This window comes from Lissotriton helveticus, chromosome 11, assembly GCF_964261635.1.
Source record: "Lissotriton helveticus chromosome 11, aLisHel1.1, whole genome shotgun sequence".
Classification (NCBI taxonomy): Eukaryota; Metazoa; Chordata; class Amphibia; order Caudata; family Salamandridae; genus Lissotriton; species Lissotriton helveticus.
This window is the reverse complement of record NC_136072.1, coordinates 590,560,016-590,587,454: the sequence shown is the minus strand read 5'-3', so window position 1 is coordinate 590,587,454 and position 27,439 is coordinate 590,560,016. Positions and strand designations below refer to the sequence as shown.

Below are 27,439 nucleotides of genomic sequence, written 5' to 3'. Positions count from 1 at the left end.
ATTTGCCATGACTAAATCTGGGAGAGTGTAACCCTCATGAGCATCATCCACTTTATGTAACCCCAGGTTAAACAATGCAGTCAGGGGATTGTGGTCGCTCTCAATACGAGTCACTACCTCCATATCAAGGAGAGTAAACCATATCTTAAGGGGGACAAGTAAATAGTCAATGTTGCTTGCCCTAGCACCATTGTCGAAAGTTTCCTTTCCCATTTTATCTGACAATGTGCGCCCATTTGCAGCCCTCAGCTGGTTTTCTATGCAGAGGCACTTTAGCTGAATTGCGGCCTCGGTCCATTTTCTTATGGGTTTAGTACCAAGCTGAGGAATTCCCCACCTAGCATCCTCATCCTCTGTTAGGTGTGTATCATCCAAGCCAAGGGGTTCAAAAGTAGTGTTAAATTCACCGGCAATCAGTGGCAATATGTTTGGGGGGGGGTAGCCTGTAGTAATATGTCCAGCTCTGCTACAATATCAGATTTCTTGCCACCTTGGAGCCCCCTAGCATAAACATTATAAATATTAATTTCTAAATTAGCAGGGAAACTAAACCTAACACCAAAAATATCATTACTTACAACAGGGAGCAACTGGGTATGACATTTTAAGGACTGCCTGACCCATATCACTAAACCCCCCATAGGTCGCCCCTGACTTTTTTTAACAGCAGGAACGAAAAAGTTCAGATATCCCACTCTAAACATTGGTTCAACTGCCCAAACCTCTTGAAACAAACAAATGTCAAAGCGGTCAATGAATTCTACCCAGGCCAGCGAGTTAAGTTTTGACCCCAGTCCCGCCACGTCCCATGAATTTGAATTTAAATTTGAATTTAAAATTATTTTTAAAGCGCACGTTCGCCAGCGGCTTCATGGCGCTACAACTTACAGAAACAGGGTGAACTGGCCAATGTGAGATAGAGCAGTTCAGGCTTAGGGGGAAGCAAATTAATTAATTAAAGGCTTTAGAAAACAAAAGAGTCTTAAGTTGTTTCCTAAATTGGGAGTAATGAGTCATGGTCCTGAGCTCAAGGGGCAGGGAATTCCAGAGGAGTGGAGCAAGGGTCGCAAATTTTGAGCCGCCCCATTTCTTCCTACGGAAGCGCGGGACCGTGAGAAGGGCCTGGGTAGAAGAACGGAGGTCTCTGGTGGGTACATAGGGAGTGACCTAAGAAGAGATGAAGACCGGTGCCGTGCCCAGTCTAGCTTGGAAGGTGATAGAGGCCAGCTTGAACTGAACACGTTCACGAACGGGGAGCCAATGTAAAGATTCAAGGAGGGGAGTGACATGGTGAAATTTTGGTAATTTGAACACCAGGCGGGCCGCCTGGTTCTGGATCTGTTGCAGCCGCCTAAGACTGTATGCAGGTATACTGGCATATAGGGCGTTGCCATAGTCCAGGCGGGAGATGACCATCGCCAAGGTGATCAGTTTAAGGGCGTGAAAAGAAAAGAAGCGGGACACCTTGCGTATAGTACGCAGTGAGAGAAAGGAAGAAGAAACGACAGAGCTAACCTGGGAGTGAAGAGTAAGTTGAGAATTGAGCTTGATACCTAACGTTTTAACAGAGGAAGAGGGGACAGGAGGGGAACCAAGGGAAAGGGGCCAAAACAGAGAAGACCAGGGGCTGGATGAACCACCCGTCAACACCAGCTCGGTCTTATCTGGGTTGAGTTTTAGATGGTTGTGGTTCATCCAGTCACGGATGTGGGTCATAATAGATTGAAAATTAGAAATAGAAGACAGAGAGGAAGACAGATCAAAAATTAGTTGGAGGTCGTCAGCATAGTTATATACTGCGACCTCCATCTGCTGTAAAGAAAAGATAAGTGGAGCAATGTAAAGGTTGAACAGGAGGGGAGAAAGAGAAGAGCCCTGGGGGACCCCGCACTGAACTTTCCGGAAATCCGCAGTAAAGTCACCCAGGCGAACAGCCTGGGTGCGGTCCCTCAGGAAGGAGGATAACCAGACCAGAGCAGTACCTCCGATCCCCGCCGCCCTGACACGGGAGAGTAAGATGGTATGGTCGACCGTGTCAAAGGCGGCTGAGAGATCAAGCAGGACCAAGGCCTGGGTCTTGTTGGTATCCATTCCCTCCCTGAGGTTATCAAGGACCGAAAGTACCACGGACTCCGTAGAGTGTGCGGGGCGGAAACCGGCTTGGCGGGGGGCCAAGGCCCCGTGCATCTCCACAAAAGTGCTCAAGGTACGAGTAACGTGACGCTCGAGCACCTTTGCCAAGAATGGCAAAAGGGAGATGGGACGGTAGTTGGCCGGGACCGAGGTGTCCGCACCAGGTTTCTTAAGGATGGGGACAATGATTGCAGTTTTCAGCGGGGTGGGTACCACACCCTGAGAAAGTGAGCTGTTAAGGAGGTGAAGAGGGGGATCAGAACATGAAGAAAAAATGTGACGGAGGATGTGGGAGGGACAAGGGTCTAGAGGGGAACCGGATTTGACCAAGGGAATTATCGAGGTGAGACATTCCTTAGTCAACAGAGGAAAAACGTCTAGTTGGCCAGTAGGGGGGGGACACTGAGGGTCCACAAACGTGGGAGAGGGAAGAGGAATGTTGGCCTTGATGATAGAAATTTTCTGGATGAAAAAATTATTTAGGGAGTGACAGAGTTCAGGTGAAGGAGTGGGTTTCAGAGTAGTTCTGTCAGAGAATGCCAGGTTGTTCACAATCGAAAAGATTACTTTCGATTGGTTCTCTGCGGCGAGGATTTTGGAGGAGAAGTAAGCTGTTTTTGCCCCTAAGATGGCCTGCTTGTACTGGGCCAGTATATTAATAAACTCCAGTCTCAATAGGGGGCAATAGTTTCTCCTCCAGGCCCGCTCAGCTCTGCGTACAGCTAGCTTAGTAGACTTGAGGTCCTCATTGAACCACAGGTTGGCATCCTTCTCCCGCTTGGTCGTAACCCGCTTGAGTGGGGCAATCGAGTCACAACCAGAGGTAAGCCACTGGTTGATGGAAGCGGCTTGGGAGAGAGTAGATAACCCCTGTAGTGAAGGGTAGGAAGCAATAAGTAAGTCAGAGAGGTTGCCTGGGTCTACTCGTCCCCAGGACCGAACCCAAACGTTTTTAGGAAGTGAGGGTTTAGCTGGGGAGTATATGGGAAGAGCAAAGGAGATTGAATAATGATCTGACCAAGTACAGGGTGTAATAGAGACAGAGTTTACAGGACAATTCAGGGACCAAATCTGGTCAAGCACATGTCCTTTAGCATGGGTGGGGGAGTGGATGTGGGGTATAAAATTAAAAGATCGGAGGGTTTCTGAAAATTCCTTAGAGGAAGAACACTCTGCAGGGTCTGAGGGCCAAAAATTGAAGTCACCCAAAAGCAGGATGGAAGTATTATTAATAGCGATTGTAGCTAATACTTCTAGGAACGTAGGCAGAAACAATAAAGGTGATTGAGGGGGGCGGTAAATAAGTAAGCAGGTAAGAGGAGGGGAAATGGAAGTGGTGCGAATGGCCAGGTACTCGGTCGTAGCAATATCGGGCAGAGGGAGAATTTGAAAAGGCAAGTCTGCTCGGGCAATAAGCGCTACCCCTCCCCCCGCCCTGCCGTTAAGGCGGTCCGAGCGTAGGGCGTAATATGGGGCTGGTAAGGTGGCCAAAAGAGCGGGGAGGGAATCATCACGAAACCAAGTTTCGGTGAGAAACAGCAAGTCTGGGGCATGAAGGTCCAACAGCACCGATAGCTCATGCGAATGAGCCACGGCGGACCGGGTATTAAGATAGCAAGCTTTGAGAGTTTTAATGGGTGCAGGATTGGTGGTACCCCTCAGCAGATTAGTGGGAACGTGATCAGGAGGAGGAGGAACATGAGAGGGGGATAAGCCGAATAAGGAAATACGAGAACGAATGGCAGCTGGTAAAGACCAAGGGCCTTGAAGGCTTAAGAGGTCTGCTGAGGAGTAGGTGAGCAAATGGGCAGAGTGATGTGCCCCCAGCCCCGACCGGCCGCGGACGGGCGCAGACGGGCTTGACTTGTGCGCGACTTCGGCGCGAAGTCGGCGCTCCCGCTGCGCTCGTCCGCTGCGCTTGCTCCAGGGTGTCATATATATCCGGTAGCCGTGACCCACTAGACCGCTAACCTGCACGGTGGAGAGGCAGGGCGGAAGTGGAGCAGGACCAGGTAGGAAGTGTCGCTCGTAGGCTGACCCTCCGCTCAAACGGCACACAGCCGGGGCGGACCGGGGTCAAGAGCGAGAAAGATAGAGGTAGGTTCCCCAAATACAAAATATTAAATCAGGCACAATGCTCTCATTCAGCATCAAAACATTTAAAATTTAGCCAGCATAAATGCACACACGAGCGCGCAGCGCTGTAATCTAAATGAAGGCTTTTAAAAATGTACCAGGTGCGCAGACATAATGGTCCGTCAGGTGTTGCGGCCAGTTCGCCCCGTAGGGGGCAACCCCCTGAACCATTGTATACATTATTCTGCCTGCCCAGAAACCGATCTACATTTGACGCCTCAATGATGACATCACACGTGTTACTTTGGTCAACCTCAACCTTCCCTTCTTCCCTACTACTCTGGGGGGGAAACTTGCCCAGTCCCAATCTCTGCCCCTCTCCCTTAAGCCCCTACTGTCCGGGATGGACCTTTGTGGCTCATAATGTCAGTCGCAATCCCCCAGCCCCGACAAGGCCTGGAATCTATTGAACAACCTTATGTTCCCTAGTGGGCAGAGGTTTGATACAGCCCCCTGTGAAAACATGTCCCTCTCAAAGGAAACCGGAGTTGGGGGGCCATAAAAATAGGCTAAGGGTAGAGCTTGTATCCCATTAGACTGATCATTTTGAGGCCAGTTACAAATATAGTTAACACATATCTGGTCTCTGAAATTAATAATGATACAGTCTCCTGCCACCGTCTTGCATCCCCTGCCTATCCAGTTGACTCTCCTAACACCCAGAATTTCAGCTCGCATATTTGCTGGCAATGGGCGGTACTTGTTAAGCCAGAAAATACACTTATGCTTAAGGTCTAGGTATGATTCTCGTTTCCCCTGAGCTACTGGTGGAGCCCCTACCAAAAGTACCACAGAGGGGGCTGATTGGGGAGGGAGATCAATACAGGGTAAGGGAGGCTCACTGTGAGCCCTGGGCAAAGCAGGCAAATTTTGCTGTCTAGCATCCAACTTAGCGCCATCTCCCTGATTTCTCCCTTTGCTCAATAGTGTCGCTCCCGCCCCTGTATGATTGAGTGCCGGTGGTGCATCTGTCCCAGCCAAAGTAATTTGAAGCGCCCCACTAGCCTGACCCATATTTCCCGCCCCTGTCAAAGCAGGGGGTTGAGAATTAGCAGTGTGCACCTTGTCAGCAGCCAAGATTGGCCTAACGCCCTGCCCTGTCCCGGCACCACTATTAGGACCAATTGAACCATGTGCTACAGGTGTTTTCGCCCGTACACTGTGAGCACTGTGCCTTGATCCTGCCTGTTTCTGAGCTGTTGCCAACGAAAGTTCAAGGCACACCAGTCTGTTTTCGATGGAGTCCAACCGCTCATGTAATGGGTGACACATCTTCTTAAGAGTGCCCTCCAATCTTTTCCAGAAATAAGGTCCCGAGTCCAAATACGGTTCCTCCCCCCAGGTATCCAGGTATCCAAATGGCTTCCCGCGCCCTTTTTTGTCGACCATACCAAGTTGTGCAGGGCTAATTGGTGGCATCACTACTGGATCATCAGCAGGGACGGTATTTTTACAAGACCTTGCTTTTTTCCCTCCAGCATAAGTTTGGGGCCCAGGGCGCTTCCTTTTTACTTGCCCCCCCCCCCCCGCCTTCGGCTGGACCACAACTGGTTTTACTTGGCCAGCCGATCTGGTTTTAATATTAGGGGATGGGGCTCTACCTACATCACTGGCAGGAACTCCATCTCTTGGAGAGTTATCACTTATATTCAAGATTGTTGCTGACTGAGGCGACAGAGTAATTGCCACTCCCGACGGAGGAAGCGTGCCCTGTGAGTCAGTTTGTAAATGTATCGGTGATCTGGCTCCTGCCAGGGGGCCCAGGGAAGATCTTTTGTGAAAATATGTATCCAAGGATAGTCTTTTCTCAGTAAGTTCTATATCCTTTGCAAGTACAGATGATACCCTATGAGAAAGTTATCTGAGGTTCCCAATAATGATCCACCCGTTGATTTCCTGCTACTTGGACCAGCATCTGGTGGAGTAGCCATCCTTGCTATGTCCTGGATGTTACGCAGTTCTAATAGTAGTTGATAAGTATCACATCCAATCTCTTGCAATGCGACACTTACCTTTTTGGTACTGCGACGGATGGTAGAGGGGTGGCCCGTCCCATTCTTGTCCGGTCTTGAACAGGCTTAAACGGGCTCGCCCGGCGTGTCCCGCGAAGCGGGGCTCTGCGCCTGCTTTAAGCACCTCCTGGTGCGGGCGCGCCGCCGCTGTGCCTACCGGGAGTTGTGGTCCCGGGGTGGCGGCGCGGAGAACGATATGGCTGACTCTTGGCCGGTGGCGGCGTGCGTTATGGCCCCTGTTGACTCTTGGCAGTGGCGGCGTCCAGTGTCAAGGCTTTGTGAGGTAAGTGGCGGCATCTATTAACCTATACTCCGTGTCTGAAGGAGGTGCATATGTAGAGGTCTGTGAATTAGCTCTTTTCCGAGCATTGGATGCCACTAAGGAATCTAAAGGCAACTGCTCCTTAATAAAAATTGGGTCAGATGGTGGGAGGTTGTATTTTTTGTCAACCTTAGGTGTCAATATACGGGCACATATGGGGTCTTTAAAAAAAAGTCATCGGCATGTCTCATCATGCCTTTTAACATAAGTAAACTTTGAGTTGTTCTATGTGTAGAACCTAGTATTTTGAATACACAATTCCTCTACTAAAGATTGATTGTATAGTGTAACTGCATGGTATGATGCTGTCCTTGAAATTACCTCCTGGTATGCTGTGTTGTCAACAGGAGGTGATGGTTTTGCAGGGTATAAATTAGGAGCATTATCCATTGGTGGATCAATATTATAGTCATTCCATGGATCGACTGGTGGTGGACTATTGTCATTGATGAAACAACAAGAAGAGGTGGGTTCTGGGGAATTTAAATACCAGCGAGGATTTGGTCCCTAAATATTAATGATTCAACACATGGAATCCTCGGGTCTGAGAACACACATATGTATGCCTGCAGAAGAGACAGCCAAGATGATCACAACATGCTGCTAAGGGGATCCCTAATTTAGGACCTAATCCCATCACCCACCGGGGTGGCATGCTTCATCATCTGGGATTCTCCTCTTGACGGGGAACCCTAGCCCCGCCAAGGGCTACTACCCCCTCACTGTGAAGGAGAAGCTTAAGGATGTTTTTTATTCTTACACTATTTAGGATATAACAAAGCCTTCAAACGAGAAGATAATTGCATAGGTTGGGTGACAGGCGCAGTGCGGAACTTAGAGACACAAAAAAGTGAGGGAGATTAAAACTAACAGGAGCAATATGAACTGTATTGGTTTGTTTCTGATGTCAGGATTAAAAACAGAGCACCTGCAGTTTAACCCCTTGGATGTGGGGGAGAAATAAACAGCCGGCAGGATTTGGATGGCTCCCGGCCGTCGTGCGCACACGCCCACTGTGAAGCATGACAGCCAGGAGCCATCATGAGCATACAAGGGGTTAAAATAATACCTGCGTGTGGTGGACGTGGACGGGTCACTTCCACCACACGCAGTTATTATTTTAAACTGCAGGTACTCTGTCTCTAAGTTCCGAACTGCTCCTTTCACCCAACCTATTCTGTTGTCTTCTAGTCTGAAGGATTTATTAAATGCTAAATAGAGTAGGAATAAAAACCATCCCTGAGCTCCTCCCTCACAGTGAGGGCGTGGAAGCACTTGGCGAGGCTAGGGTTCCCCGTCAAGAAGAGAATCCCATATGATGAAGCTTGACACCTCGGTGGGTGATGGGATTACATCCTAATTAAGGGATCCCCTTAGTAGCAAGTTGTGATCATCTTAGCTGTCTCTTCTTCAGGCATACATATGTGTGTGGATTACTTGTGTCGGACTAATGTCATCCCCATCCCCTCTATCAGGCTGTGTGTGCGGAGAACCCTGTGGTGTGATGTCTAAAGGGTTTGAGCATGGTAGTGGTGAAGATGGTGGAGGTAATTGAGGGTTAAGGTCAAGAGGACTGAAGCCATGTCCTTTTTCTGCTTTAGAGGAAGTTTGTAGCTTGTATCCTCTGTAAGAATCTTCTTTTTGGAAGGTGTTACATCCTTGGCCAAAATATTTTCCAGTGACTGGATTAATGCAAATTTTATTTTGCTTAGAACCAAGTTTCTCCTTCTTAATTTCCAGGATAGGTTCCGGAGATTTTTGATGGGAATCTTTTATTTTCTGTGCCGAGCCGGATCTGTCTTTTTCATCCTTTGAAGCCGAAGGTTTTGGTTCAGAGGGTGTCTTTTCTTGGCTCGAGCCCGAGCTGGAAGGCTTGGTGTTCTGTTTTAATGCCAAGCCCGAAGTCGGGCGTTGGAAGCAGACTCTCTGTGCCAACCATGGACAGAAGGCAGTGGTGGCCCAGAAGTCTTTTGTTTGGTGGAAACAAGTTTGGTGGGCAAAGGGACTTTGTTACTCACTGCACCCTGTCCAGCTGGAAGTTCTTAAGACTCTAGGTCGATCTACAGTTCTGAGTCAAATTCCTGGATAGAGAAGACCTCCTCCTCTTACAATGCTGACGCTTCTATTTCCTCCTGCTCTGTAACTCTTCCGAAGATGTCCAGGGCGTGCTCGAAGTTCTACCGCTGCATGTGCCCTTCGTCAAGCCAGATGGTCCCACAAAGTCTTTTTCAATCAGATCGATCAACAAGCATCACAATCTTTTTCTTTGTGTTCCAGTGAGAGGCACAAGTTTCAGACTTTATGCAGATTGGTGCGCACCGAGGACAGAATTGAAACGGAGTCCATTCCATCGGCAGAAAACTTGATGATATGTAAGGGAGTGGAAGTCAACTGACACGGCTCGGCCCGAAGGCCACCAACAACATCTTCTCGATCAAAGATCGGAAGTTTACTATTTTTTTTCGACATGCAAAGAATGATGAAACGCGTACGAAACAATACCGATGCGTGTTCAGTGGGTTACGCACCGATGGGATCCCAAAGAATGGTTTCGAACCGGAGTGCCGCAAAGCACGTCCAAACCCGATGGTGGAAAGGAAACCATCTAACAATGGAGTCAATGCCCATGCGCTCTATCACTGAAAGGAAGAGCCACCTTACCTTGTGACTGGAAAAGACTTCTTTGAAGAAAAACAACCTACAAACATTCGGACCCAACACTAGATGGCAGAAGTATGGAAAGCATTTGTATCTACAGCACACATGCCTCGAACAAACAGTATTCCTAAACCATGCATGGCATCTCAGAGCTACTGTCGACCAAACAAACCGCTTTATCATCTAGTAGGTCAGTGGTGTCAAGTCCACAACGAATGGTAAACTTAGCTGCATCTCTCACATCTGCAACAGCCGGGGAGAGCATGGCTCGGGCCTCCTCCGGAAATGTTGGCAGCACCTGCACAACCGTGTCCCACAGAGTGTGGTGTAGCAGCCAAAAAGACATGCAGTGATCACTGACCGCAACGCCAAGCTGGCAGAAGAACACATTTTTGTGGAAATTACCCTTATTTTTTAGATTCACGGTCCAGCAGGGCAGTAGGGAATGCACCAGGGTTTACCTGTGAGTTGGTGGCTTGAACAACCAAGCTCTTCGGGGTGTGGCATTGAGTTAGGACGTTTGGGTCCCCTGGAGTGGGTTGGTGGCTGCGGGCAATAGTCCTGTTCACAGAAGCCACCGTCCTGGGCTTGGACCAAGTCCCAAGCAGGGCATCAGTAAGTGCCTCACTGAAAGTGAGAAACTGTTCTGATGGGAACACTCTCCGCTGAAGCACTTATTTCAAGACATTAGTCTTGAGTGTGCCACCAAGAACAGACTGCGGTCCAGGACCTCAGCCACCCTCCGCATCACCAATGCAAAAGAAGCTCCATCCTTTTTAGCCATGGTAGGTGTAGAAAACATACCAGCATCTGGTAAGGGGTACAGTCCAGAGCTTCACCCAGATCCTCACACCAGTCCATAGGGTCTTCATAAGGTTGGCATTCTTCAAAGTCAACCGACTCTGCCCCAAGATCTAGCCCGTAAGAATAGGACTCCAGCTCTGACCTGGACGCATGGCTCCGGTTGGCATAAGACGTGCCCATGCAGCTCTGTGCTGGAGTCGGGATGAGGATGGTGCCGGCAGCACCAGGGGCATTGGCCTTGGGACTGGCACTGGGGAAAATCAAGATGGTACGATAGGCAACAATCCAGGTCCATCTGTGAATCCCTGGGGCCCGACTGGCATCAGAGCTTACGCCGTGGATCGAGGAAGGGCCCTTTTCGAACCTCCGGGGCCCGAAGGCACATAAGAAATAATGGGCTACCCAAATATGAGGTGCATTGCCTCATAAAATCCTCGGAGCAAGGTGGGGGTCGCTCCACTCCCAGAAACTCTGGGAGGCGCAGAGCCGACTCAGACGCTGGCTCAACCTCAGAGCTAGGCCTCGAGTGGCGACGCTCCCTCGTCTAGTCAGCCGACGGACAAGAGGATGTCTAAGCATGCTTCAACGACTGGACTATGTGTGGTGCAAGTGGTGTTTGTGAATGTGGAGTGGTATGATCTATGTGGTTTCAAAATACCTGCCTAGTGAGCTATAAATGATTTATTCTTGCTCCTGGCTGGTATATTAAAAGTGGGGTAGAGAACTACGGATCCTACTGTCAATGAGTTAGGTATGCCTATTCACTTGTGCCAACATGTTTCAAGATTCCCCTATCTCTTCTTCAGGACTACACAGGGACCAGCCCTGTGTACGCCACTCCTAAACCGTGCTATATTAAGGAAAAAAAGTGAATGAAATTAATGAAAATAATGCTGCAGTAATAAGGCATGCATTAGTACATACGCCCTAATGGTCACGTTGTACCTGTGAAGAAAAACAACATGTTATAGGTAAAAAAAAAAAAGGGGGGGGGGGTTGATGGCCCCACAGCATAATAGCGTTTTTTCATACATCAGATTCTCATCCATGCTTGCGCCTCTGTCCATGCTTGTAAAGTGAAAAAGCTGAATGGCGTGAAGTTAAAAACAGGTTATACCTGTATTAAGTGGTAAACACACAAATCACATGAATAACGATAGAAAAACAGACAATAACATACATTGACCTGGGACCTAACTTTGCCCCATGGTCTGCGGAGGAATGCTCGTATCCTGCCCAAATCTGAGGATAATAAGGAAAAAGGATTGCCGGATTAGTGATCGGTAAATATGGCTGGTTGGTATGCCAAACCCGAATCAACTGCGTGACTCGCATCTCGGTGGAGTTACGAAATCAAAGGGTGGGCCCTCGGTCCGTTTTGGCCCTGTTAAACAGATCCCCGGCACTTACTTGCTATTCAGAAATACGTGGCTCATTCACCTACAAGGCTTCCTCCGGACCGCATCTTAACGCGTGTGTGTCCGGAGGCTGTATTTAGGCCGAGTGCTTCCGCGTTGTCATTGCGCTGAAGCTGGTGCGCTCTGTTAAGATTTTTGTGGCAGCCATGTTGGGAGAATATTTGTATACATGTAGAATGGTTCACTAATGCTTATGCGAGATCGGGTTATTAAAGGGAATAATTCTAAAAGACCTCTGTTCTAGTGCCCAAATGATGAACCAATTTAGAAAAATTTATTTCAAAAACGGAAGTTGCCAAATTTCGTCATGAAAGGTGCTGGCAGGGGTATTAAAAAAGCCACATGTTGGTATTGTGATGGCCCTGGCATTCTATTTGCGAAATTCCTACCTCTTAGAATGGTACAGTACAAGTGACTGGTTACTCAACCTCTAGAGAACCTCGTTATGCTGTCCCTATTTTTTGTGAGGGTAAAAACATGTGTGGTACCACAGACAAGTGTTTTTAGAGATATTCATGATTATGCTTTCATAATGCTGTACTATATACTCTTCATTACTGTACTTTTTCTCTCTCAAAGGGAGCATCATAAATGTTCAGGTTATCTTATGAGAGTTGGCCCCAAGGTATCTCATCGTTCAAGCCCTGGGTGTCAGAATGGAGTTTAAACACCCTGTTCCTTGTCAAACAATTTATTCTCCAGGTTGGTTTGGGTTTTCACAGTTTCCAGAACCACCCACCGCAGGTCATTGGGAGTGTGTGCTTTCTCAAGAAAATGCGTGGTCATTTTTGTATTCGAACGTTTACACCTGAAACTACTCCGGTGTTCAACCATGCGTGTGCTGACCTTTCTAGTTGTCATGCCCACATAGTTTAATCCACATGTACAGGTGATCCTATAGACCACACCAGCAGTGTTACAATTTGAAAAAGACCTTAGTTACCATGTAAGGCCATTGTTAAAGTGGATTTTTTTGGTGGGTGAGGTCAAGTGGCAGACACTGCAGTTTTTGCATGGATAGTGTCCTGCAGGGAGGGGGTGAAGAAGGCGATCTTTTTCTTCACAGGTACAACGTGACCATTATGACGTATGTACTAATGCATGCCTTATTACTGCAGCATTATTTTCATTAATTTCATTCACTTTTTTCCCTTACTATAGCACTGTTTAGGAGTGGCGTACACAGGGCTGGTCCCTGTGTAGTCCTGAAGAAGAGATAGGGGAATCTCGAAACATGTTGGCACAAGTGAATAGGCATACCTAACTCATTGACAGTAGGATCCCTAGTTCTCTACCCCACTTTTAATATACCAGCCAGGAGCAAGAATAAATCATTTATAGCTCACTAGGCAGGTATTTTTAAACCACATAGATCATACCTCTCCACATTCACAAACACCACTTGCACCACACATAGTCCATCACAAAAAAGTGCTCCTACGTAGTTCGCAAGTCGTAGCACGCCTCAGTCCGTAGAGGACTGGGATGGCCCAATGATGAAGCATGTCACCGTGGGGAAACCCGGGTGAGTGAGGGGACTCAAGAAAGAAATATCATTTTCTTTCTATCTACATCATACCGATATCCCAACCCCAACGGGCGCTGTGAATACTACCTACCGGCCAGGTTTCTGACTTTTGTCTCACAAAAGTTTTTTTTGTTGATTGCTAAACGATAGGAGGGTGAACCTGGCCCTACCCTCTTTCTCCCCCCCTTTTTTGATATAATCTGACACAGCGCGCAGCTGTGGGAGTTTTTCTCCTTGGGAATAATTAAGTAAACACACCATTTAAAACACATTTTTCCACGCATGGTAGACAGACATTACATACATGATGGCAGAAATCACAGGCCTCACCTACACAGAGGAAGAAGTAGATAGGATAATAGCATCCATGCTACCCCTAGCTGGGCCTACAAGTAGAGATACTAGTGAAGCAAGTCAATGTTGGGACGAACTAACAGAGCTTAAACGTACCCAAATAAAAACCATAATCCATGGCGTCATGATGAGCGAATACTTGAGAGCTAACGCAGCGCCACGCGGGCTCACAGTCCGAAATGAACCCTTCATTTTCCAGAAGGACCTAGCTTTTAAAAAAGATTGGTCCCTGATAAGTTGGCACTGCACCAGGGACTGGCTAGTCCTGATTATTAAGACAGCAGCGAGCCTCTCTAAAGAGATGAAAATAGATATCCATGACTTAGAGGTAAAATTGAAGACATATCAGACCCCTGCTGAACTTAAAAAAAGATTGGAAGAACTGAACAAAACTATGAGTGAGTTTGAAATATCTCTCAGGGACACGAAATATGTCAAGTTCCATAAGGATAAGAAATCATTTTCCCATGCGAAAGTGTTTCCTTATATCAAAGATGATTACACCCCCACAGGAAACAATCCTGGTTACAATACAGACACTGAGGGGTCAGACACTGGATCAGATAAATTGGATTGCAGTTCTAACCGTTACCAAACTAGGAACAGAAGACCAAGAGGCGGCAGAATGAGAAATAGAGGTGGTTATTGATGGCCCCCATACCAAGGGGCACAACCCTTCGGCCCACCGCCACAATACTTCTATGGACCCCCACCCCCTTTTCACCAATCCTTCCAACAACAACCATATCCTATTTGGAACAATGGCCAACCTATGGAACCTCAACAGCAGCCTTTTTTAGTGAGAGGCAAGCTTCCCCAAAGAGGAAGAACAAAACGGGGACAACAGGTGCAATGGGCACAACCTCTAGAAACCAACAGGAGCCACATGCGCAGCATGGGACCTCTGAATGTGCCAACCACCAGCAACCAATGAGTCTTGTGGTAAACCTATATGGTATCACCCTTACACCAGACCAGACAACTATACTAGAGAAAGGTCTAGGCTTTGTGCCCACAGCTACCCTTGACAAGTTTAAACTATGCTGCGAATTGAAGGAGTTCATTCGCAGGATAAAGCTTGAGATATTCTTCAAGGATAAAGCTCAAGTTAACTCTACCAATAGCGACACAGGATTAAAGAAGAAATCCAATTTTACCCCCCCCCCCCAGCCAGCAGCATGCCAGTTGAATTACTGGCTTTCGAAAAAGCTGTCTTGAAAGAGGTTCCGCAATAGATCCAAAAATTATAAAAACCTTTCACAATACCATCAAGAAAGAGATGGAAGCAATCTTACAATTGTCAAACGAACCATCCATAACAATTAAACCAGCTGACAAAGGTGGTGCAATAGTAGTGCAGAACACCGCGGACTACAATACAGAGTGTCTGCGTCTTCTAGCAGATGAACGGAATTACGAAGTCTTGGGAACAAACCCAACAGAACGGCTCCGCATAGAGATGGCAAGTCTAATAGAAGAATCATTGACAAATGATTGGATGTCTAAAAAAAGAGGCAGATTTCCTGGAGAACAAAGATCCCACAATGCCTTATTTCTACACGATACCCAAAATACATAAGACCATGTAAAAACCACCAGGGAGACCAATAGTCTCAGGAATTGGATCTATCCTAGATCCCCTATCAAAATTTGCTGACGCTTTTCTCCGTCCCATAATACAACATACGGACACATACCTCCAAGACACGAAGGCAGTTCTCTGCCTCATTAAAAATATGGAGTTCAACCCTATGACACACATACTTGTGGGCCTAGACGTAGAAAGCCTCTACACTAGTTTGCCTCATAAAGAGACACTTGAAATTCTAGAGGAGGTTCTGTTTCAAGAACAATGGCAATACCACACCCCCAGACATGTGGTATTAGAATGCTGTCGCCTAGCACTGACAGAAAACTTTTTTCAATTCCATAACAATGTGTACCGCCAGAAGCAAGGGACGAGCATGGGGAGTACTTTCGCGCCGAGCGTGGCGGGGCTGTACGTCCACCATTTGGAAAAAGACAAAATCTTACACCCTGACAACAATCCCCACCTGAGTCATGTGAAACTATGGAAACCCTACATAGACGATGTGCTCATGATTTGGGAAGGGGATGAGAATGAAGCGGGTGTTTTCTTACAATGGCTTAACTTACAAGACCCTTTTCTTAAGTTCACCTCTTCCATGAGTAGATCCCACCTGGTATTTCTGGATCTAAACATACAGGCCCAGGAAGGTAAATTAACAACAACCACACACTTTAAGCTAACGGCCAGGAATTGCCTCCTCAGATTCGATAGTTTTTACCCCAGACAACTAAGGGAAAATCTCCCTTTCGGGCAATTCCTACGCCTCAGAAGAAATTGCTCTGATCAAAGAGATTACAAGGCCCAAGCTAATGACCTGAGCGAAAAACTCATACTTAGACACTACCCCAAGCACATGGTGACACAGGCAAATAAAAGGGCCTCAAACTACAACCGAGACGCCCTTTTGGAACCCAGAGCTATTCAGGAAAATGCAAGGAAGCGGCAAATCTGTATAACCACCTACAATATAGCTTCTGATCAGGTGACTAAGATAATAAAAAAACACTGGAGAACATTAAACAGTGGATGTTTAAATCTGGAAAAGCCTATGTTTAGCCACCGCAAAGGAAAAAAATCTCCGTAACTTTGTGGTCCATATAAGACCATGGGAACTACATAGCTCAGTGGGCGCAGATCGCCTTCTCACCACCTCCCTGCAGGACACTATCCGTGCAAAAACTGCAGTGTCTGCCACTTGACCTCACCCACCAAAAACATCCACTTAAACAATGGCCTTACATGGGAACTAAGGTCTTTTTCAAATTGTAACACTGCTGGCGTGGTCTATATGATCACCTGTACATGTGGATTAAACTATGTGGGCATGACAACTAGAAAGGTCAGCACACGCATGGTTGAACACCGGAGTAGTTTCAGGTGTAAACGTTCGAATACAAAAATGACTAAGCATTTTCTTGAGAAAGCACGCACTCCCAATGACCTGCGGTGGGTGGTTCTGGAAACTGTGAAAACCCAAACCAACCTGAAGAATAAATTGTTTGACAAGGAACAACGGTGGGTGTTTAAACTCCATTCTGACACCCAAGGCTTGAACGATGAGATACCATGGGGCCAACTCTCATAAGATAACCTGAACATTTATGATGCTCTCTTTGAGAGAGAAAAAGTACAGTAATGAAGAGTATATAGTACAGCATTATGAGAGCATAATCATGAGTATCTCTAAAAACACTTGTCTGTGGTACCACACATGTTTTTACCCTCACAAAAAATAGGGTCAGCATAACGAGGTTCTCTAGAGGTTGAGTAACCAGTCACTTGTACTTTACCATTCTAAGAGGTAGGAATTTCGCAAATAGAATGCCAGGGACATCACAATAGCATGTGGCTTTTTTAATACCCCTGCCAGCACCTTTCATGACGAAATTTGGCAACTTCCGTTTTTGAAATAAATTTTTCTAAATTGGTTCTTCATTTGGGCACTAGAACAGAGGTCTTTTAGAATTATTCCCTTTAATAACCCGATCTCGCATAAGCATTAGTGAACCATTCTACATGTGTACAATTATTCTCCCAACATGGCCGCCACAAAAATCTTTACCGAGCGCACCAGCTTCAGCGCAATGACAACGCGGAAGCACTCGGCCTAAATACAGCCTCCGGACACACACGCGTTAAGATGCGGTCCGGAGGAAGCCTCGTAGGTGAATGAGCCACGTATTCCTGAATACCAAGTAAGTGCCGGGGATCTGTTTAACAGCGCCAAAACGGACCGAGGGCCCACCCTTTGATTTTGTAACTCCACCGAGATGCGAGTCACGCAGTTGATTCGGTTTTGGCATACCAACCATATTTGCCGATCACTAATCCGGCAATCCTTTTTCATTATTATCCTCAGATTTGGGCAGGATACGAGCATTCCTCCGCAGACGATGGGGCAAAGTTAGGTCCCAGATCAATGTATGTTATTGTCTGTTTTTCTATTGTTATTCATGTGATTTGTCTGTTTACCACTTAATACAGGTATAACCTGTTTTTAACTTCACGCCATTCAGCTTTTTCACTTTACAAGCATGGACAGAGGCGCAAGCATGGATGAGAATCTGTTGTATGAAAAAACGGTATTATGCTGTGGGGCCATCAACCCCCCCACCCTTTTTTTTAACCTATAAAATGTTGTTTTTCTTCACAGGTACAACGTGACCATTAGGACGTATGTACTAATGCATGCCTTATTACTGCAGCATTATTTTCATTAATTTCATTCACTTTTTTTCCTTAATATAGCACTGTTTAGGAGTGGCAAAAACAGGGCTGGTCCCTGTGTAGTCCTGAAGAAGAGATAGGGGAATCTTGAAACATGTTGGCACAAGTGAATAGGCATACCTAACTCATTGACAGTAGGATTCCTAGTTCTCTACCCCACTTTTAATATACCACCCAGGAGCAAGAATAAATCACTTATAGCTCACTAGGCAGGTATTTTTAAACCACATAGATCATACCACTCCACATTCACAAACACCACTTGCACCCCACATAGTCCATCACAAAAAAAGTGCTCCTACATAGTTCGCAAGTCGTAGCACGCCTCAGTCCGTAGAGGACTGGGATGGCCCCAATGATGAAGCATGTCACCGTGGGGAAACCCTGCTAAGTGAGGGGACTCAAGAAAGAAATATCATTTTCTTTCTATCTACATAATACAGATATTCCAACCCCAACGAGCGTTGTGAATACTACCTACCGGCCAGGTTTCTGACTTTTGTCTCACAAAAGTTTTTTTGTTGATTGCTGGTCTGTCACTGACATTTGTCGGTGAAAGGAGCCAGATGGCTTGAAGCTGGCCTTTCTAGATGACATTTTCCTGCCACACCAGAAGGATAACCTCAGAAAAGGTTTGACAAAACATTTTTAAAAATCTAGTCAAACAACGACTATGGGGTAAATTTGCACGGAGTGGTGCAAAAAGGAAAGAACTGACACCAGCGCTACTGGATGGCACCTATATAAGAACAGCACATGTCATTTCCGGCACGGATGACGCCACGCAAAGCTGAACAAAGCCATCTTCCGGAAAGCAGAGGTACTGCTAGTACAAAATTCCCGGATCCATTCTGATACCTAAAGATAATTAAACGGTAAAGAATCTGCGGCTAACTGTCTAAATAAGATTTCTAGTTACCTAACCTGCACCATGAGGAGCATTTGCCATTGTGCAATTTCAGCGTCAGCTCCAAGTGAACATCAGCTACACAACTGTCATATAACATCATGAACATAAGCAGTTATTCTGGTCTGGAAGGTAAACAAACAGTATTCAGAAATATAAAGGCTTTACTTATTAACAAGAATCTAAAAGGTATTGCCCGACACTGCCTTTTCTGTTTTTTTACCATGGTGCTCAGTGTCGGAGTAAAAAATACATTGTTCGCATAGTGCAGTCTGGATTGTGGAGTAACTTTGTAGCTGAAAAAGTGTGCAAAGAAAATGAAAGCAATACTATTTTGTTTTCTAAATTACACAAAAAGCTCAGCTAAAGTATTTTCCAGTTCAGGTTTACATGCTTTGTTTTAACCAGAGAAAAGTTATATTTGGGTCTCTACAAACACTCTCACTAGAATTTCGGTTGGGTTTATGTCAAAATGTAACATGGTTTGCATAGTGAACATAGAGTCTTCCTTACAAAGTTAATTCTACTCAATTTTTAACTCTTAAGTTGCGAATTTTTAAGGTGCAATGGACATTATATTTTACTTTGTGCAGTTAAGTAGATGCTGTGTATATATGAAAGTAAAAATGTATAACGTTTACTTAAGAAATTAAGATGGCGTATTAATATCATATGGTCTGTGTGTAAAATGCATATTGTTTTATTATTTTAACTGACACTTACATTTGAAGTTTTGACTTAAGAAAATGCGTTGTAGCTAGATCTCTCAAAGATACTTCATACATATATTGTGAGTAACTGAAGTAAAACTTGAGAACTTTAGTTCTGGTCTTTATTGATGTCTAGTTATTTCAATAAGCAGGTTCAATTAAATTGCGTAGCCTTTGTGAGTAAGCCTGGTAGTGCTTGCAAAATAACCAAGTCTTCGGGAAGTGTGGATCCTGGAAACAAGAATGGTAAAGACGACCTAATGCGTAATGCAAAAAGGAGTTTAACACCTCATCTCTTTGCATGATCTGAGTCAAAAATCAAATCATTGGTGTGTAACTACAATACAAAGGGAACACCTTTTCATTATACCCACGTGTCTGCGCGCAATGTTGTCCCCTGAAAAGCATCACAGATCCCGTGACACCACAATAGTATATTTGATATTCACAATATGAGCAGCAAATACACCCAGCTACTTTAGTTAAGAGAGTGCTTGCTGCAACTCCCTAGGACTGCCAAATCGGTCATGCATGTCAGAAACCCTTCTCCACACAAAAGAAGTGCATGGCCTTACCGTCTGAAGACAACATTGTAGAAAGGGATACACAGATCAGATGTAGGCTCCAGAATCTTTGTCATCTGGATCTTGATGTTTATCTCTGTGTCATCAGTTCGACGCTGACTCTTCAAATTAACTGTCTGTGCACAAGGACAAAAAGAACTACTTCATGTTTAGTCTAAAGCACAGACTTAACTCTACAACCTTGTTTATGTAGCCCTATCTACAGGACACTAGAAACTGCTATGATACCAAGAACTATTGTGCCAAGTCAAAGACCCAAAGTGTTTTGGAGACTGATTCTGCATTGTAATGAAGATGCTAGCTCACAGCCCAAGTGTTGTACAGCATTTAAACCTTGATTGCAGTTTCTATTAAATAACAGATGAAAGGGTAAAATCACTGCTTGTTATAATGGAAGAAACATACAAGATCACCTGTCATAAAATTGCTATGTTTTAACTGCCATTTATTACGGCATTTGCATCAATAAATAAACAGCAATGCATTGCATACTTATAATCGACACAATGTCCACCCAGGAACCCTCCAACTTAGAGCTCTACTGATAACCCTATGCATTTCATCATTAAGAACAATATCTTTCCTCGAAGGACAAAAAAGTAGTCCCCCCTAAATAAAAATCACATCTTTCAGTTTAGTTTTTGCTAAAAATCAAAATGACTTTTGAAATCTTTAGCTAACGACAATGAAGTGTAATTTCAGAATATCATTTGTGTCAATAGCTAAAGAAAGGTTGCAGAGGCAAACTACTGATCTGTGTAGAGGGGTATAATGCTGGACATGAAAAGTGTGTTTGTACCAAGGGAAGATCAACTGCATCCTATGTGTGAGAGTAAAAAGTAGTTGCTTCCTGCGATGTTTCTTATACCTACAACCCACTGCTCCTCATGTTATACTTGTGCAACATCCTCAACAAACTGGAGTACTTTGCAGAGGAAAAAAATGAAAGAATCATTGTGCCCCTACCCTGCCATCCAGCAGGTCTTATCTTGGATTTGTATATGTCCTATACATTTCTCAGTCTACCAGACCGCATACGTGTTAATGATTAAGTCGGCAAAAGAGTCAGAGAAAAGAAGTGTGTCTGCTTAAATAGGAGAATGAATTACAAAAGTACGAAAAATTAAGTTACTGAGATTAATTGTGGCTCTTCAGTGTTCATAACTAACTGATATTCCATCCACCATAGTATACAGAGTGACTTTCATCATATTCGCACCAGCGGTGGCTCCTCCGCTATGGTTGGAGGAGCGTCCCCCCGAACTGCTCGCAGAGCAGAAAAAAAGTGTAAATAAAATGATAATTTTGTTATAATCATTTTATTTTTCTTTGCTACGGGTTTGGGTTAGGGTGGGCCGGGCTGGGATCAAATGGAGGAGCACTGGTTTGCACACTCCAGGTGCATGACTGCTTGGGCCGGCCATCTTGAGCCGGCCAAACAGTTTTGCGTACTTTGCATCTTCCCCACCAGGTTGTAATACACAGCCTGTTGAGGAACTTGCATAGTCTCCCTGTCCACGTCTGTTGTAACTGGCTATGGGGAGCCTGGGTGCTACCTGGTTCAGACCTCGCCAAGAAGAGCGGGGACGGAGACACGGTGGCTGTTTAAAAGGTGTTTATTTTTGGTTTTTTTCAACCTCCCAGCCACCCTCGTGCCCTGCCTGCCGCCACTTAGTAGCCCATTCACTCTTTTCCTATTTTTTCTTCTCGAGTCCTGGAGTAGCAGGGCATCAAAGCCTCAAGGCCAGAATCTAACCCAAACTCCAGCAGATAGCACACTGTCCCTCTATCAGGGAGGCTGGGTGGGACGCATCCGAAAAACAACGGTGAAGCGAAGTATTTTATACACCATCAGTAACAAATATTCCTTGTAGTGTACAAATACAGCTAATAATATTTATATTTACATTATGTACAGCAATTTTTTACGTAAGTTCCACAATGAAGGCAAATTAAACAAAGAACGAACCTACATGAAAAACTATACATGGATTTTACAATAACAGAAATCCAACAATACACTCACACTCAGACATACTTTAGATCAAGAATACATATTAAAAAAAGAACATGATTAAAACACACAATTGTATGGGATTTTTTTCCCCCTTTTTTTACATATTAAGGTTAAAATATTTCAACTGAGTGTATAATTGTTTCATTTATACAGATAATTGTTCAATGAAATTAACAGTGAGAGGCGCCGACGCGCGTTTCGGTACAGCCACTCCAAAAGTATGGAGGAACAAAACCTCCATGATGGCGCTGTCAGTATTCAGTGGCATCAACCATCTGACGTGAGTAGGCAGACAAGATAAATCTTTACTGAGCTCGCAACTATATTTGGGAACTGATCTAGTTGCATATAAAGCCTTTAAGGAAGGTATTAGTATCTATATCAAAGGTATTTGCGGTCAGAGACGTAGCATCACATGTCACGACCGGGCCAGTATGGGCAAATAGGATTGCGCAAACAAAATGCAAAACCTCACAAATTGCTCCAAACAATGGGAAATCGAGAATATGGCTCAGTCTCAATAGGGAGATCAGTATATTGAGAGAGGCAAAAAGCCTTCTGAACAACGAGCCTCTCGAAAAGTGAGACCAAATTCAAGGTCTCAATGGCAGATTAAAAAAAACAATCCAAAAATGAAAAATCCATGATAAATTAAATATCTCGGTCGGCAGCAAGTCGAGTGGTCAATCTCCCCTTTCCAATGGTACCTTTGCCTTGTGACTCCTCGCTTGGAGATGGCCACAAGAGCCATGCCCATGCAGGGATCCAACGACCAGGCACCAAGGATAGGAGGAGCGGCTTATCCCCTATAAAATCTGAGATTTTTTTGGCAGATTTTTTAGTCTATAGTGGCTGCATAAGGCCTGTAAAAAGGTAACTGAGAACAGTGTTCCTTATCAAGTTCAAAACTTAATCTTGGAGTTGATTTTCCAAGATAAGCATCGACAATGCTGGTGATCAAGACTGCAAAAGATTAATGAAGCATTGAAAATGCCCCAAAGCTATTCAACATTTTCTTTAAAAGTAAACTGACGTAAAGGGCACATAACCCCACGGATACCATTTACACCTTTTTATCCCATACTCACACCTCATAGTCCAGGATAGGTTACATATTCATTCCTCGCGCATATGCTCACAGAGTACTGGCGGCAACAATCCTTCCCAGGGGCCTTTTAGACTATTCTCCGATGGCCATTCACCTTTTGATAGGCCCGAGCCGACCTCCTTTCAGATGGCGGCTCTCGGTATGGCACTTGCAGAGCCCGGCGTACCGCACACACATTCACAAAGCGCTTGCAGAGTACATATCACATAATGAAGAGACTGCGTCCTTGGCCTGTATCCTGTGGGAGGCTATGAAACCCACGCTGCTGTGGACTTCAGTTTCGGTGCATCGGAGTTCAAGCTGCGGAGACAAGCGCTCATCCAGCCGGAGCCTCAAATCATGACACTAGAGTGTCAGGTTCGAGACGAAGATGGAGTGGCGACCCATCGGCAGCTGCTCCTATTCCGGCAACAATATCATAGCGAGCTGATGGATGAGGTGTGGGGAGCTACGCAGAGTAAAATTGATCAATGGGGCGAGAAGTCCGGGGACTTCTCTATAGACTATGCCAACAGGCGCAAGCACACACTCCACTTCCAGGACTTTGTGACTCTGACAATGTGCTAGTGACAGACCCAGTGATGCTCGCTGACAGTTTTGTGGCCTATTACCATTCCCTATACACAGCTCATAATGTCCTTGATGTCTCCGAGATTGAGCAGTTCTTTGACGATATTCCTCCAAGGGCCCAAGGCTCCGGGGTCCCTCTAGCCCCCGACACTAGATGAACTGACCAATGCTTTGGCTGAACTGCGTATTGGGTAGGCGCCAGGCCCCAATGGTCTCCCCAGTGAATTTCACAAAGCCTATATGGCCCTGTTAGGCACTCATCATCTGGCGGGCGTACAAGAAGATGCCCAGACTACATACATGCACCCGACTGGCGATACGCAGCAATTGTGGTGTTTCAGAAACCGTGTTGTCCTCCGGAGCTCCATGCCTCTTACTGGCCAAGTTCCTCACCAAAGCGCTTGCAACTAGACTCCTGGCCCATCTCCCCGTCTGGATTCACCCTGACCAGGCGGGATTTATGCCTCGGTGTGCCGCTGTAAATGGCCTTCACCGCCCTGCGACCCTTCGACTGGCCAACATCGACCAAGCGTTTGACACTGTCAGTTGGACTTATCTCTTTATCCTCCTACAGCGTCTAAATTTCAGCCCCAAATTCATATCATGCACACGCATGTTATATCATGGGCTGACTGCTTCAGTGCATATAACTGGTAAGGTATCTCCGCCCTCCCCAATTGGGATGCCCACTTTCCCCACTACTGTTCGCCTAAGCCATCGAGCCATTGGCGGCATGGGTCCATCTGGAAGCCCTGATTAAGGGCTTCAAATGGTCTGCCGAAGCTTCAGATCGAATAGCCCTATAGCCCTATATATAGATGCCATTCTTTTCTTTATGACAAACCACCACATATCCGGCCTCTGAATCCTTCAAATTGTGCGGATATTTGGCGAGACCTCGGGTCTCTTCATGAATTTGAATACATCCACACTATGGCCTCTATGCGGGTCCTACGGCGATTATAGATGGGCTGCGGATCTCTCAATGACTCAGGTTGGCATGAAATATCTGGGTGTCTTTGTAGGAAGGTGGATACCTGACTATGGTTACCCCAGATTTTTTGCCTTGTGTTTAGCTGGTTTTCGACTTACTTGGCCTAGGATCCTGCTAATCAGGGCGCCAGGCTATCTGCTCTCACTGTAAAATGGACTCCATGTACCCTAGGTACATCTCCAATTGGATATTGGGTCACCTTATGAGCCCCTGTATAGTGTACCATAGGTACCCAGGGCATAGGTGCATCCAAGGCCTACCAGGGGCTGCAGCATATATAATGCCACCCCTGGCTGGCCACCTAAATTGACACAACTGGCTGATCACTCAGCTGGGGCAAAGTCGTGTAATCACCCCTTGCTTAGGTATAGTGTCCCTATACCTACCTTATATATAGACACACAGTAACCTATAAGTCACTCCTATGGCAGGCCTTATCAATCCTGAAGGCAGAGTGCTTGGAATTATGTGAGATGGTGCTCTGGCATGAGCTGATCCCGTCTGCAGCTAGCAGAACCAAGTCCTAATAGCTGTTCCATGATAACGCTATACCATATACTCTTAAGTGCATTATAATCCTCGCGGTTGAATGCTAACTTTGGTTTAGCTTTCTCTAAACATGTCGTGTAAGGTGTCATACGCTTTGGAATACTAACCCCTCGCCAATTCTGGCGACGGGGGTAGCATTCCACCCTTCTAGAGGGAGAAGACATGTTACTTCCATTAATCCCGGTTAAAGTTAACCAGAGCCTCAGCATCACAAAATGGATGCTGCTGCCACAGACACAAGTCTGGCCTCCTGCTGCTGGACGAAACTCCGGCAGGGGAAGCACCACCCCAGACAGGAGATAGTGGATTGGGGCAGGGAGGGCTGAATGAAACTAGACACTGCCTGGGGCACACAAGGTGTCCCATACATAGGCCAGTTCAAACCGGTGCTGGGGCACTCCAGCCCCAGCTCTGGCGTGAAACTGGACAAAGGAAAGGGGGTGTAACCACCCCCCTTCCTGGTCCCACCCATAAGAGGGACCTAGAAACCAAACCAGCCCCTTTTAGTTGTATAAAAGTAGGACTTTAGATTAATCCTGGAATCGAACTGAAGACAAAACTCTGGACCCTTCGACATTCAACGTAAGCTGAAGACTGAAGAATCTCCCTTGTGGCCACGGATTGACCACCCTGGGCAACCAGGCACCATCCAGCAACTCGAAGGCTTGCTTTGTCCCCGTTCCCACCGGAACCCGAGCACAGAGCCTGACAAGACCTCGACTCCAGGACTCCTCTGACCCCACTGCACGACTCCAGCACAGCTGAGCTCCGTGGAAGGCGTCGGAATCCGTGGAAGCAGGCAACTTGGAAAGTCTTCAACTTGCTAACAGCGCAGCTCCTGAGGCCTCCTCGAAGCTGTGCCCTGGGGACTGAGACACCCCAACACCGAGCTCCACCTGCACCGAAGACCAGCCCTCCACACTCCACGAGATCTGCGTGGGGCCCTTCTTCTTGTGTTCTGCTCGACGCGTTGTCCCGGTTGCTGGCCAGTTGGCTAATATCCCTGTGACGACGATCCTTTGAAAATCCATCGCTGGTCTGGTTGCTCCAGACTGCCCTTGCTTCCCTAAAAAGGTGAAGTACCTCAGACCCTCCTGGTCTGCACCCGAAGCCTTTCGTGTATCCTGCGTGGGTTGCCTTTGCTTAGGCTTGTTGGCTCCAATCCTGAAGTCGACCCCTCCATCTGCGAGAACCTTCGTGGGACAGCTCCTCTCCAGCACCTGGTCGTCCTCGACGCCTCCTGGTCCGCGTGGCTGCAACGACAAGCTTCACATCCGCACCTGATTGCTCCTCGACGACATCTGGTTCCTTCCTGGTTCCACCCGGTCACTGGCTAGTGACCTAGACTCTGTGCCCTCTGCTTTCAGGTCTTCTTCATCCTCGATCCACCTTTGGATCCACCCGGACATCTTCCTCCTGGTAGCCTGCAGCATCTTCTTCCAAGGCTCCATAGGAAACGACGAGAAAACCCGACACACCTTGACACCTATGCACCCGCAGCCCGTGGGTGAGGTAACGCGAGTACTTCGGTGCTCCTGTAGGGATTGACTATCCTAGTGTCCAGTTTTGCTAGTTGTGTAATCCTAGTTAGACCGGAAGTGTCCTAAATCTCCATTACTTACCTTTTTAAGTTCCCATTGACTTTCTATTGACTCTCGCGTGAGAGTACTGACTCTGCACGTGCCGCCTGTGGGCCTCCTACTCCTAACCTAAGGGTCCGATAGTGTAGCCCCAGCGATCCTCTAGGCCCTAGGCCTTTCCTTTTCCCGAGTTGTGGTTCTGATACCACTTACTTAGTATATAGTTTTACGCGCCCCTAGGGCCTAACTGTAAATTGTGCTATTTAAAGTATCTCTAAGTGTAACTTGTTATGTGCTTTTGCCTCTGATCTCATAAAGAGTTCAGAGGAGTGTGTTAGTAAATAAATACATATATATTTTATATATATCCTGTGTGGTGTCCTTTTACTTGGTATTCAAGGGGTTACATATGGTAAAACAGCTGGCTTTACACGCCCTCAAGAGTCTTTTAGCCTAACACTGTTCTGTCCACGCTACCTCTAGGATAGCTGGTCTATAAGGTTGACTTTACAACCATCACCATAAGGGTTGTTTGGACTGGTGCAAGGTGCTCACTAGAATAGTGAACATCATATACCAGGCCAACTTCTCACAGTCTTCATAACGGATAGACAGGAGGTCTCCAAGGCACGCAATATAGACACGGTTCTCGCAAAGGTCAAAACGGAGCTGAAGTCATGGGCGGGTTTGCCCCTATCCTTGTACGGCTGGTCGGCAATTTATAAGATGATATCTCT

The 27,439-nt window shown here is 46.2% G+C and overlaps 1 protein-coding gene across 2 annotated transcripts in view; it reads right to left on the bottom strand.

The window, feature by feature from the left end:
- Positions 1–27,439, bottom strand: part of PIWIL2 (piwi like RNA-mediated gene silencing 2) — a 1,947,029-nt gene that overhangs the window by 1,293,232 nt on the left and 626,358 nt on the right. For both annotated transcript variants that reach the window (XM_078666379.1, XM_078666380.1), the window contains one exon: positions 19,876–20,000. In XM_078666379.1, the coding sequence (XP_078522505.1) occupies positions 19,876–20,000 (125 nt within the window). The remainder of the gene's footprint in view (positions 1–19,875; positions 20,001–27,439) is intronic.